The 13,719-nt window shown below is 36.7% G+C and overlaps 1 protein-coding gene and 1 long non-coding RNA gene across 2 annotated transcripts in view; both read left to right on the top strand.

Annotated features, from left to right (window-relative positions):
* Positions 1-6,597, top strand: part of SH3GL2 (SH3 domain containing GRB2 like 2, endophilin A1) — a 224,968-nt gene extending 218,371 nt beyond the window's left edge. Inside the window, exons 8-9 of the mRNA XM_063457243.1 lie at positions 4,005-4,138; positions 5,080-6,597. Coding sequence (XP_063313313.1) covers positions 4,005-4,138; positions 5,080-5,279 — 334 coding nt within the window. The 3' untranslated portion in view covers positions 5,280-6,597. The remainder of the gene's footprint in view (positions 1-4,004; positions 4,139-5,079) is intronic.
* Positions 6,598-8,430: 1,833 nt separating this feature from the next.
* On the top strand, positions 8,431-12,699 carry LOC134611388 (uncharacterized). The gene is made up of 2 exons (XR_010090894.1): positions 8,431-8,656; positions 8,714-12,699. It is a non-coding gene; the product is annotated as an uncharacterized LOC134611388 (long non-coding RNA).
* Positions 12,700-13,719: the final 1,020 nt, after the last annotated feature.

Genomic DNA, 13,719 nt, shown 5'->3' with positions numbered 1-13,719 from the left:
GTGGCATCATTCCTCAGTCTTCAGGGTTTGTAAACCTCTGTATGAGATGGTGCCACATGTACAGCAGTAGGTAGGGAATCTTCTGCTGAAAACTCATAGGCATGTACAAGTGTATTTTAATAGGGTGTGTACCCAATTACTATTTTGTATGAAGAATGTAGCCTGATAATTTATATTCAGGCCATTCATTCAAATTTACGTTTCATATCCAATATTCCTCTCTTTACCCAAACCATTGCCATAACAAATAATTCTAAAACCAAAAACCCAAGTGTTTTTGATAGATAGAAACAAAACATAATTATATTGCTTAAAAACACATATGGGTCTGTATATTTGCATTGTCTTAACGGGTGTCAGTTGTTCAGTTGGATAATGCATCAGCCAAATATTATATTTCAAACCTTCTACCTTTAATAGTTTTAATAGATTAAGGGTAGTGAATCTCTTCATCCTGTAGAGGTCAATAAACTGAGTATTATTGTTATAAATAGCTGCAACATTCTACAAAGCTTCATAATATCCGAGGGAGATAAAAGCGCAGACCATTAAAAAAAATCAAAAATTGTCAACAGAAACAAGAGGTGAAGGGAGCTCTGCTTTTTTCCCTCACAAGTATAGCTAGATACTTAATACTAGTTTGTAAGCTCATTTAAGCAATTTGTTGGAAAACGACACAGTGGAAAGTAAAAAGGAAGGGCATTGTGAAAGTACTAGTTTTAAGAAAGACTACAGGGGCTAGAGGGACTACTGTATAGATAGACATTAACAACAAGCATTATACACTTTTCTAAAGAGATGTGTTTAAGGGACTACACATTATCAGTAATTTACCTAAACAGTTGAAAATGTAACTACAAACCTGCACCTCAGTCATCAAAAACTGTACTACTGCAGCAAGCCCACAAGACGTATTTGAAGATATACCTCAGGACTGCAAAATATTATTGAGGCCTTGTAACCAGACAGACCATATTAAAGTAGCACTCCACTGCCCCCATGGGGTGGGGTGGGGGGGGGGGGGGGGAAGAAATCACTGCTTAGTAGATGAACCCCCAATGAATACATGTATGAATTTTCATGCATGTATCCATTGGGAGTATATCTTAAAAGAGCTTGCCAAGACCTGCAGATATTATGAACTGCAGCCTTAGCAAGCCCTCCTCTTTTTTTCCCGGAAGAGATTTGCAGTCTCTTCACAGTAAAATAATCAATCAGATTCTGCTATTTTATCTCTAAACCATTTCACTCATAAGAAATAAATGTACATATGTGTGTGGGGGTAAATGCGTAGGGGTTACAGGAGAGCCAAATGCACTTATAGATAAGGACTACAATCTGTGTTATGAGCTAGTGCTGTACAACAACAAACAATGGTAACCACAACAAAATAGTCATGCAATTTTTATTTTACTCTTTTTATAAAAATAATATTTTGGTTTCTGCAATGTTACCTTAAACATCTATGCATTACAGAGTCATGTACTTCTCTAGGCCCTGCACGAAATAAAAATTGCATCAAAACATTCCTTCAGAAATCTGTTCCCTTATTTGCATTTAGAACATAAAGTAAAAGAAAGTTTTCACCATCACTGACCATGCACACACTGCATAGCAGTCTTTACACTAACTCTATCCTTGGTCCCTACCACTACAGAGAGAACGTTAAAATATGCACATGTATCAAAATGAATATATAAAGGATGGGTTTTGTTTTGTTAGCTTAGTCTGTCAGTGCAAATATGGGTTTACAACATATTATTTTTAAAACGAAGGCAACACAAACATAGTGGAGATTTTAGCAGAGGGTTAAGAAACCCATTGTTCATTACTCTGCCAATGAAAGTTATGTTACAGGGTAACACTGAAGAAGCCACGCACAGAGAGTCCGGACACAGGTCTTTTCAGGAAGCAAAGGTCTTTATTTTCAGCAACCGGGTCTCAGCTGAACTCCTGTTCAAAAGATCTGGGCCCTGAGCACATGGAGTAGAGGCTTTTTATAAGCTATGCATCCCCCATCTGTACCCTTACACCAATCAGGAAACAGAATACACAGGATTGCCTTATATGGACACGCAACATGGCCCTTGAGGAGAATGGAATGTGGTTTCAGTTCTTGCACATGCTCAGTACATTGATGACAGTATCTTAGCTACATGTAACTAACTAACAGGTACCTGTACTTGTATATGCCACATGGAGATTTTAGGCCTACACAATTTTGGGCCTAGCTGAAATCCCATCACAGTTGTTGGGTAATGGTAAGTGGACCAGTCAGCTACACCAAATTTAACATCTTTAAATATAAAGTCATTTGGCTTATAACATCTGTTAACCATTTATCCCATGTGCACAGTTTTGAAAACCAGCCATGAAAATACCTGCAGGTCTATAATATCAAAGTGACTAGCTATGCCTGTTGATGCTCACAATATTCATGGATATTGATCTGTTAGCTGAGCGTTATTTGTTTGTTGGGCTCTTTGAAGTGAGAATGACAGGAAAGCAGGGGTTGTAGGAATACAGAATAGAGTGAGTGATTTCCATATATACCTCCAAAATGTCAAAACATTTGCGCTTAGTTACATTAGGAAGAAGGTTATTTCAGATATCCACAAATCTGGTTTATGTTTTATGAAAAGATTAACACAATGACTTAGCGTATCATTAACTAAAATACAATGGAGGTGACAATCTACTTTACATTGCCTGGGTTTGGAGCGAAAATTGTAGGCATTCAAGGAACCATTAACCGTTGCCACCAACTATTTTCTAACGTTAGTTAGAAATACAAACATATGGAGAAATAAGGCGTTTAAGCATACCTTTTCTCCCTCATTGCGCTGGTCTCGCTTTGGCTGGCCCTGACTCCATGGTTGTGATCAGGGACATTTTAGCCGTGAGGCAAACAAGGCATTTGCCTTGGGCGGCATTTTCCAGGGGGCGGCAAAAAACGCCACCCCCAAATGCCCAGGGCAGCACAAAACCAGGATACACCACTGGTTGTGATAATCAATCTTGACAATCTCAGCCAATCCAATCTTTCCCATAGGAAAGGATTGGGAGGGTATTGTGCATATCAATCAGGATCTTCTTATGTTTATGCATTGTAATAATGCATCTCTATGGAGCATTCAGTGTCTACATGCAGAGCGTGGAGACGTTGACTGTGCAGCACTAGACTAGGAATCATCTCTAGTGGCCGTATGAGTGACTGCCGTGTTACTAGCCAGCAATGTAAACACTGCCTTTTTTCTGACGAGGCAGTGTTTACCAAGCTAACACTGCAGGGACATGCTATAGACACAAGAACCATTAAGCTCCAGTAGTTCTGGTGATTTCTATAATTTACAAAATTTGCATGTGAGTAATATTCAAATATGAATAAAAAAAGACCAGACACCCTGTAGGTCAAATTTACAGAGCTTTATTCTCATGGCACATGTTCCAATGCATTAGTTCAAAACAGAACCTTTGTCAAAACTGAAAAAGGTTTGATAAATTCTCTGCCACTTTTATGCCTCCCAAATAAAGTGCTTCATTCTGTCCTCAGTGTTTTGTGTTTAGTACTGACTTATGGAAACTGCACATATACTAGACAAAACTAGAGAACAAACTCAGGATTGCAGGACATGAGTTGAATTTAACCCCTTAAGGACACATGACATGTGTGGCATGTCATGATTCCCGTTTATTGCAGAAGTTTGGTCCTTAAGGGGTTACATACTGCCCTGCTGAATCTGGGACTCGTGGGAGGTGTGATTTGTGCCGTGAGAATAAAATCATTTGGCTTGGTCCACAAACTGCCTGCACCTTTGCATATGATGTTATATGGACTTAATGTCTCTGAACCATGTGACACAGTTTCATCTTATTGCTCCTAATAGGAGCCATACCTTCTTGGATGCAGGTATTCATATTTCAGGACAGAATAGTCAGTCGAATTTGAAAACGCTGAAGTTGATTATTTTGTGACTTAACATTACAACTACTATATTCTACAGAATTAGAGATGCTTCAAATCAGCCAAGGCGAGAATATCAGCCTAAACCTCGTATGAGTTTGGATCTGACCATTCCCAGTGACCTCAGTCAGCACAATGGCGGCATTTCACTTGCTGGGACCCCAAAACCATCAGGTACATGCAAATTTGATCATTACTACCTGTTCTGTTCAGTAAACCGTTAGTTGTTACAAATGGCTTCTCATCTAAGTTCCATTTTACTGATTCAGATTCCCTCTCCCCTCCCCCAAACCAAATCTCACATTTCTGTTAGTATGTAGACCCATTATTTTTGTCAGATGTGTTATTAATTTAAAAAGCCAAAATAAGTTAGTCAGAGAATATTCCAGCTCACGTGACTTGGGAATTTTTTTTTTTTTTTTTTTTTTTTTTTTAACCTAGGCTCTTGCAAGTCCGTTCCCAATGCTCCATAAATGACTATTTGTATCCACGCTATATGTAAATTGACCATACATTTATATTGTTCTAACATAGGTAGATAAATAAATGGCCAAGCCCACTTTCTAGCATCACTATATAACTTACATGCAAATCCATATTCCCCAATAGTGAATTTCTCATTACCAGTACACATGCTTCTATTATGTAGCCAACAGGTATTCTATTTCCTATGTCTTTATCCATTAACTTCTAATTTTGCTTGCACAGTCCCCATGAAAAGAGTATTCTACATAAACACATGATTTAATGCTTGCTTATGGGGAAACTTGGATGTGAGAGCGGCGCTTGCTGTACATGTGCTTTAGGTACCCACTGTTCCTCTATTCTAATTTTATAGAATTTTTGGTTGTGGGTTTAAGTGTGGATTGTTAACTCTTGATGGAGCAGCATTCATTCACATGGTGCTCATTTTAATATGTATTATTCTGTGATTAGAGCGGAGTTGGGGAATTTCCTCAGCTATTTTGGACTCTGTGATTTGGATTTAATTCTCAAAAATGTAGTGACTGAAAGAATAGAAACAAAATATGGACTTTGTAAATGCCCTTATTTGCTTTCACAGCCCATGCTTCCTATGCTGCTACTTTTCTTATGGTTTTCTCTCTGTATTACAGGAGCCCCCATGGACCAACCTTGCTGTCGGGCTCTCTATGACTTTGATCCGGAAAATGAAGGGGAACTTGGCTTCAAGGAGGGAGATATCATTACTCTCACCAACCAGATTGATGAAAACTGGTATGAAGGGATGCTTCACGGCCAGTCCGGCTTCTTCCCTATTAATTATGTTGATATTCTGGTCCCTTTGCCCCACTAGGATGTCTGCTGTATACCAGAAAATTTGTACCACTGCTTTTAAAATGCTGCTTAACTTCAAATCATTCACAAGTACAAGGTGCAGTGGTTTTGAGTCTAATGTTCCATTGTCATTTATATTTTGTTTTATATCTGTAATTTCTTCAGGTGTTGTATTTCTTTTACCTTAGAGTCCTAGAGTCCTTTATAACAATCACAAAAAAAAAAAAAAAATTAAAAATAATTGTTGTGGCATCTTTCTTTTAACCTGTACATTGCCATAGGTTGTAATTGACATAGTGGCTTTAGACTCATCAAATGTACTTTTCCCCCTTGTTTTTGCAAAAGCAATGTCTGCGGATTATGATGATCTCATGGAAAACAAATGTGTGCATTTTCCTAATTTGTAAATTAGATTTTTGTTTTTTTTAAAATGGTTATTCTATACTTCGCACTTTTCTTTGACATGCATGGGTTTTGTTTTTTCTGAAAGTGAAGTTAGGTGGTTTATTTAACCTGGAGAAAGTTACAGTTCCATATGTTATATCAGGGTATACATAGAAATATTGTAATTTTGCTGAAGAAAAGAATATAAAAACACCTGAAAGTTATGCGGGTAAAGCAAACAAACAAATAGCTGCAATTTACAAAAAAGAAAGCACCACATTTAAAACAACCTATACACATGTAGCATAGTAGAATAATGGCTTTACAGAATACAGATTAGTAGCTATGCCTGTCATCACAAGATGCATGTTTTAATGAAACACGTTAAAGGAGTTACTGAAGCTTTCAGCAGGGAAGCAGTTATTTCATGGATGGCGACTTCTCAAATGACCCATATAGGCACTCTGACATCACTTAAAGTTTATATATATTTTGCTATACTGCTTATTTTTTCAGTATTTTCTATAATGTTCGTGTTTAGAAACATGTGTGCAGAAGCAGGCCCAATATTAGGCCAGGTACACAACAACCTGAGGTCTGACACTGTGTGAAGACTGAGTCTCTTTGTGCTCAACAGCACATTCCAAAGCCAGGGGACACCAGTGTGCTTGTGGTTTACATCTCTGGTGGGTACGCACCAAGTGCATAGCTCCCTGGAATCAGTTGCCACTCTATTTTATTACTGAGCTCAGGCCAGATTTAGCAATTGACATGGTCTGCACCCCATGGAGGTGCAGACCAGATAAAGAGCCCACTGGACCACCAGGGATCAACTCCTCCCTCTCTGGCCCAAGGTAAGCAAGAGGGAGGAAGAAATAAATATTACATTTTTTGGGGGGAAAAAAAATAAATATTTTAACCTAAAGCAGGGGTTCTCAACCCAGTCCTCAAGGACCCCCTACCAGTCCAGGATTTAGGGATTACCTGGGTGTGTCTAAGGTGTTTAGGGAAAAAAAAAAACACCTTCGAGTGTAAGGTGTTTTCTTTTTCTTTTTCTAAACATCTTAGACACACTTCTGCCTGGCCACCTGGGAGTTTATTCTGCAATGGACCTCTAGGGTGCATATCATCCCTCACTGCAGATAGTTAAGCAAGAGGGGGCAGATGGAGACATATGCAAGGTTATTCACTAAACACAGTTTTTCCATTCAGATTTAATTTGTGAAGATTCAAACAAAAGGCTGGCTATAACGGAGTTGGAGACTTTTTCTAGATCAGCTTCTTTTGTCTAAAGTTTTCCATCCAGGTTTGAATTTGTAAAAATTCTGAATTTAGTTATAAACATTGTCAATGGCCAGGACTCTAGGTAGGTTTCCACTTCTGAAGCTCTTTTGTGTGTCAGGACAAGTAGATAGGGCTCCAAATTTATTTTCTTGGACAAGGAGATAATTTCAATGTCCACATACTGGTCCCATGAGCGTGTTATATGTGATGGTTTTCTCTCTCTGGGAATAGGTTGGGATATTTTTGCAAGTAAGTATCTCTGTCTGGAAGCCTGATGGCTTTCTCCCACCACTCATGGAAGCTGCCTAGGAGGAGAGGAGCCTACCACCTGCAGCCTTGTGTCAGATTAATATCTACTGAACCCCAGTAAAGCCACCCCCCCAGCTGCAAAATAGCAAGGTGGCAAAAATAAAACATCAGTTTTAAGGTGTGTGTGTATACACAGAGTGTGTATAGCAATGTAAATGTATGTAGCTGCTTGTGTGTAGCTGTATGTAGTGTTTGAATGTAGCAGTCTGTAGGGTGTATGTGCGTGTAGCAATGAATGTTTATTTAACTGGGTGTGTGATATTGTGTGTTAGTTTAGCATAGTGTATGTTTAGTTTGTGTCTCTGTCTGCTAGCCTGTGTGTCTTGGGCCCAGTCAGTGAGTCTGTAAGGGACCCAAGAATGATGAAATAATCAACACTGTTTAAGTGTTTTAGGCGTGCTGTGTGCTTATGTATGTCATGTGATTAGTGTGGGTGCAGGTGATGGTATTATAGGGGTAATGTGGTTGGGGCTGGAAATTATTAGCATATTATGGATGGTGAGGGGATTGTAGTCATTGTAGAGCCAACACGCATCCCAAACGGTCTGAAAACAGCCACCACATATATAGCAAACTACTGCCACTCACATAATTATAGGGCCTCAAAATTGAAGCTTCTCAGAAAGTCTAGAGCCACCTGTGCATGTATGTGTATATTAAAAAACATATGAAACTTTTTGGGGCTTCATAAAATATGGCTAATGTGTTCACGGAATCAAACTACAATGAATAACTTAATTCAGTGATATACTACGCTAATTGTTTACTTACTTGTCGTAAGGTAGCACAGGTACTTAGTACACCAATTATAGAATTTATTCAAACTTTAGGACTTCATCAGTTCCCAGAAGAGTTTCTTGGAGATTCATCTTTCTAACATTGATAAAATCAGCATCATTCAGCTAAGTATTAATGGCATGTATCCCCAAAATATTGAAAGCTAGAAAATTACTTTTTTAAACACCCCCTCTCCCCCCTCAAATTACCTCTTCAGTGTTTTCACTTTGTAATGATTTTAAAGCAGAAACAGGGATCTGTAAAAGGTTGAAAGTGATGTAGACTTTGTAAAAAAAAAAAAAAAAATCTATGTTGATTTGTAAAATGATGGCCTTTAACCCCTTAAGGACCAGACTTCTGGAATAAAAGGGAATCATGACATGTCACACATGTCATGTGTCCTTAAGGGGTTAAATGGACACTATAGTCACCAGAACATCTACAGCTTAATATTGTTGTTCTAGTAAGTATAGTATGCGCCTGCAGGCTTTTTAATGGAAATACTGCCTTTTCTCTGAAAAGGCAATGTTTACATTACTACATAGTCAGTCACTCAAATGGCCACTAGAGGTGCTTTCTGTCTCAGTGCTGAACAATGTGCAAAGTCTCCCTGCTCTGAGCGTTCCTCATAGAAATTGTACTGTGACAATGCATCTCTATGAGGAGATGTGGATTGACACAGCACAGCGTTTTGAAGAGCAAATGCAATAGCCTCCTTGGATTGGCTGAGATTGTGAATTTTGATGAACTCGGCCAAGAAGACAGAGAAGGGGTGGGGCTAGCCATAACTGATCCCTTGAAGTGCTGGAATAAAAGTGAGTTTTACACCTTTTACTTTCCTAATAAGGAGGCATAAATAGTGCTATTAGAACTATAGTGTCAGGAATATATATCTGAATTCCTGAGACTACAGTGTTCCTTTAAGGACTGGTAATTTCATACTTAAGATGTATTATCCTTAGAACAAGCTTAGAGTCTTGTGTACTAATAAAGACCACATAGTGCAATAAATGTTGACATTGATGAATATATTTCAGCATGGCTGTGATGTAGGGGCTGTAGAATAAACATATACCTCCAAAGTAACAAAAAAAATAAAATAAAGTAGCCAGTTACCTTGTATTTTGGGTAAACGTTTAATATTAAAATGAAAATAGTACATAATAGAATGTAGTACAGTAGTACAGCTTACTCAATAACATACATAAAGCATGGGTTAGGTTGTTACATTTAGAGTTACATAAACAGCTTAATTTGAAAATGTAGCAAATTGGTTATTAATTGATCAAGATACAAAATTACAATTTGAAATCTTAGAAGTGAATTCAAAGTGCTTTTAATAAAATACAATAAAAGTATAATTGTTTAGTAGATATACCCCAATAAAACATGCATGCATATGTAACTAAAAATGGCTTGCAAAAACTGCAGATGTTTTAGCAAGCTCTCCCCTTCTAACCCTACCAAGGCTCTATGACAATATTCCCTGCTGCTCAATGAGAAGTCTTTTAAAGACAGGTAATATGAGCAATTGTCTGTCTCTTGAGTTTAGCTCCACTGAGCTAAACAACTAAAATATAACAGGACCGGTTGTCTGTTTTACAGCCAGGAGGGTGTAACAATTTATACATGTGCCAAATTCTGTTGAAACCTGCAATAAAATAAAAATATATATATATAAATAAAAAAGGACGCACTCTTCACACATAAATCACAGCTGAAGTGCGTTATGATTTTGGAGTGCCCCTTTAATGTCAGAGTAGATAATTGGAAAGCTGATTTTTTTTTCCAGTTTGGCTAATTTGACCTTAAACTTGAAATTCACCTTGAATTCTCACTTTAGTGAATAACCATGTAAAAGCCATAATTGGTCATTTTGGTTCCTTTACACAAAAACATTGCTTTATTTCCTAACTTATGAATTGAAAGTGAAATAAGCAGAGTAGCTTCGGAAGTGCTCAGAAATGAATTCCTAGACCCATGCTAAAAAAAAAAAAAAGCTTGAGCCAGTTAAGTAATTAGTTAGGCAAAAAATAATAATAAACAAAATGCAGACTCCATCCCTGTGGAATCCTTCAAAAGGATGGAAAGGAATCAATAGAGAAATGGTGAATCATAAATGTAAAAATCGGCAGATTATTTTGATACATGTCACAGAGGCAGATAAATAATGCCCATCTCATTTAAGATTAAGGAATAGTGGTACAGAGTTGTCCTACATATATATTCTAGAATATTTAGTAATGTAAGAGATGTATTTTTTGTTCAAGTTGTGATCAGATCAAATGGTAACTAAAAAATAATAACCACTAATGTAATTACATTTCAATGTGCAACATCTACATATCATGCAACCAGACAAATCTTAGGAAACCTATTTCTCAGACAATTGCTTCCCACAACTCTTTCAGAACACGGTGTGAAATATGCAATTAAGCACAGGAAGCAATTCTGTTTTAAGATATTCAGCATTTTTTTTACACATTGATAATTATAAATGCAAAAAAATAAAAAGTTTGTTTTAATTAATGCGTGGAGTCTATTCTAACATTACCTGTGGAGCAAGGGTGTCTAACCTTTGTCCTCCATCATGAGAGTACAATTGAATTAATTAACTGCAAATAAGCTCTAGACTCTTCGTGAAAAGTACTTAATAGTTTGTTCAGAGCAACTATATCCATGTAGCATAAACAAAAATAATAAAATCTTAAAGTGCTCTTCACACAGATAAAGTAAAATGTATTCCAGTAGCATCTGTAACTCAGCCTGTACTGAGTTATTGTATAGCCTCCATTACGAAACATTCCTGCTCTGTTGCTTTGCAAAGAAAATGAAAGCCAAAGTTATAATATAGAACGCTGAACGAGACATTCTATAATGTGCTGAAGTGAATGAATGTCTATCTGCAACGGTATTTGTCCTCCGTAATCTTTCTTATATTTTATAAATGGCACCAATGAAAAATGTCATCTGCACATATTTAGCATTTTGAATTTTTAGATTACTACCACAGAATATTGCCAAAATTACGTTCCATGGTATTCTCAGCTTGTCTGTTTTCTCAGGCCACATCATAACAAAATACACTGTAAATACGGTAGATAAATAAAGAAGACTGTATTCAGTTATTAGACACAACTACTTTGTTCAATCTGCAGCTATCTTGTGGCCTAATCATTTTTCGGTTCTGATGATATTCCACAGTTTTTTTTATATTTAATTCATATACATAAGCTGACATGAATTGCGAGTCCACCTGTAGGCAAACCCTCAACCTACTAAGACTTATATTAAAAAATAAAAATCGAACTTAATGTAGTGAATGTGTTGCTTAATAAATGAAATTGACTGGTCTTGTGGAAAATGATCTAAATATAAGGATTTTACTTTTATTATAGCAAATTTTGCAGGTATACGAGACATATAAAGTATACATCTAGAAAAGTTCAATATTTACACATCTGGGCAATTTCTAATGAGATCTGGAGTATAACTTATATGATGTATTCATATATTTGTGATTTCAGAAACACTGTCCCACACTGTATCAGCACTCAGTTCACTAACAGGGTTATTCAAAGTAAATTTCAAATTTAAGGTCAAAATAGCCAAACCGGAGAAATCCTCTAAATCAGCTATGCTTGCAGTTCTGCTACTCTGGTCTTAAATTTTAAATTCACTTTAAATTCTCACTTTAGTAAAAAAAAAAAAAAACTGTAAGTAACTTAGGCTACTGATTTAAGGTAATGGCTATATACGAGTCATGCTATGGGGCTACTGAAAGTGAACAAAACTATGTTTACTACAAACAAACCTCCGCTCCTATGAATTAAGTGGAGGATAAGGAGTTAATTTGGTACTTTACCACATAGAGTCTTAATAATGCCTTAATCTTTCCTTTATAGTTACTAAAGAAATAGTTTTTAACTATGGAACAGAGTAATCCATTAACATCGATATGTTGGTAAAGCAATATGGCAGTCTACACCAGCAATGTTTTTGTTTCATCTGATGTAATATGGGGAGCATCTTAATGGAATTAACCATTTCCCATCTAGAAGTATCAACGTTCTATCTTCAAACACGCCCATATAATTACAGGCTTTCTGTAGTAGAACAGAAACATTAAAAAAAATAAAATAAAACTGATGGTCAATCTTCGTTTTATTTTGAGTAGAGCACTGCAATCATGGCAGATAATCAGTTTACATGAATATTATGTTTCATGATGTTACATTCTCTGGCTTATTCAGCCTTTTAATTGGTGCATGGAATTTGCCCTCAGTGAGGACTCTATGTATGACGTGTTTGCTGGGTAATATGATGACCTGTGTCTGTATTAGCAAGCAAGAAAAAAAGAAAAGCTAAAAAAGTTCAAAAATATATGAGATCCCTTCGTTTTGGATAAATGTTTAATTCAAGTTCATTCATTTTTGTGTACTGTGTTGTGCTGTTCTTTTTTTGTAATAATTGTCACAGTCCTAATCATAGGACTAACCAGAGTTATATTTATCTAAAGTGTACAGGTTGTTTTTTGGGGGGGAGGGCAAGGGATGTTTATGTGATGTTTCGGATGTGCCACTTTAATTCTGGATTGGGCAACTTGGTGGTAATGCTTACTGCATCATATGTTACCGAGATCATGGAAAGGCATTGCCATAGAAAAATAAAATGTGCTAAAACCACGTTCTCTTTGTCTGTTTTCTTATGCTCTGTTTTGGACTGGTATTTATTTAACCCGTTAAAGGACCCAGGCTTTTTCGAGATGCAATGCACTTGTGACCAAGGTTTTTTTGACACTTGTGCCATGCATTAATTTTGCCAGAATTACCCCATTTCTGTGTAAATGAACCCATACAGATTGTATATAATTTTTTTTCTTTTTGTTTTTATTCTTTATTAATGTAATTCTACATATAACTATATCACGTACAGGAATGATACCATGAAAAACAAGTAAATCACCAATAGAAATGCAGGCTATCGAATTAAAAGAAACATGTAGGCTGACTAGTAACTCCCATGTATATGAATATCACAGTGGCAGGTAATAAACATCTAAGAACAATATACCCCCTATGTGGATATCCCTCCCACCTGGGACATTATAGATTACCTAAGCGTTTGCCATTAAACTGCCGGGGAAGAGAGGCGGGGTTTGGTATACACCTTTCACGATTGGGCTATATTGTTGGACAGAAAGAAATAAAGCGGAAACCACCTTCACAAAAATAATAAAATACAACCTGGGGAATATATCCAAAATTGGAATATTCTATATGAATATGTTATACAATCTGGAATGATAAAAAGTGTATATCATAGCGTAACACAGTAAGATAATAATAATAAAATGTGGAGTAAGTAATGCACTCACAAACAAAAGTGTAAATCAGGCCTCTCACCCCCCCTGGGGTATATGTAGTATGGGACTTGATAGTAGATCCAGGTGTTAGAATGTCTTCAAAGATATGAGAAAGAAAGGACCATACATAGTGAAAGTACGTAAAAAAATATCAAAAGAGAATTTATTGGTACACTTACAGACATAAAGTGGTAGTAAGCATGTCTCCACTCTCAGTGGAACTGGAAGGCAGAATAGTAGATACCAGACACAGATCCAATCGGAGTAGCAGAGTACAGGAACAATAAAAGGACTATAAAACAAATAAAATCAAGAAACAGTCCGAAAAAGTTCAATATCC

This window comes from Pelobates fuscus, chromosome 5, assembly GCF_036172605.1.
Source record: "Pelobates fuscus isolate aPelFus1 chromosome 5, aPelFus1.pri, whole genome shotgun sequence".
NCBI classification, from domain to species: domain Eukaryota; kingdom Metazoa; phylum Chordata; class Amphibia; order Anura; family Pelobatidae; genus Pelobates; species Pelobates fuscus.
Note: the sequence above shows the minus strand (reverse complement) of the source record. Positions and strands in the feature narration are given on the sequence as shown.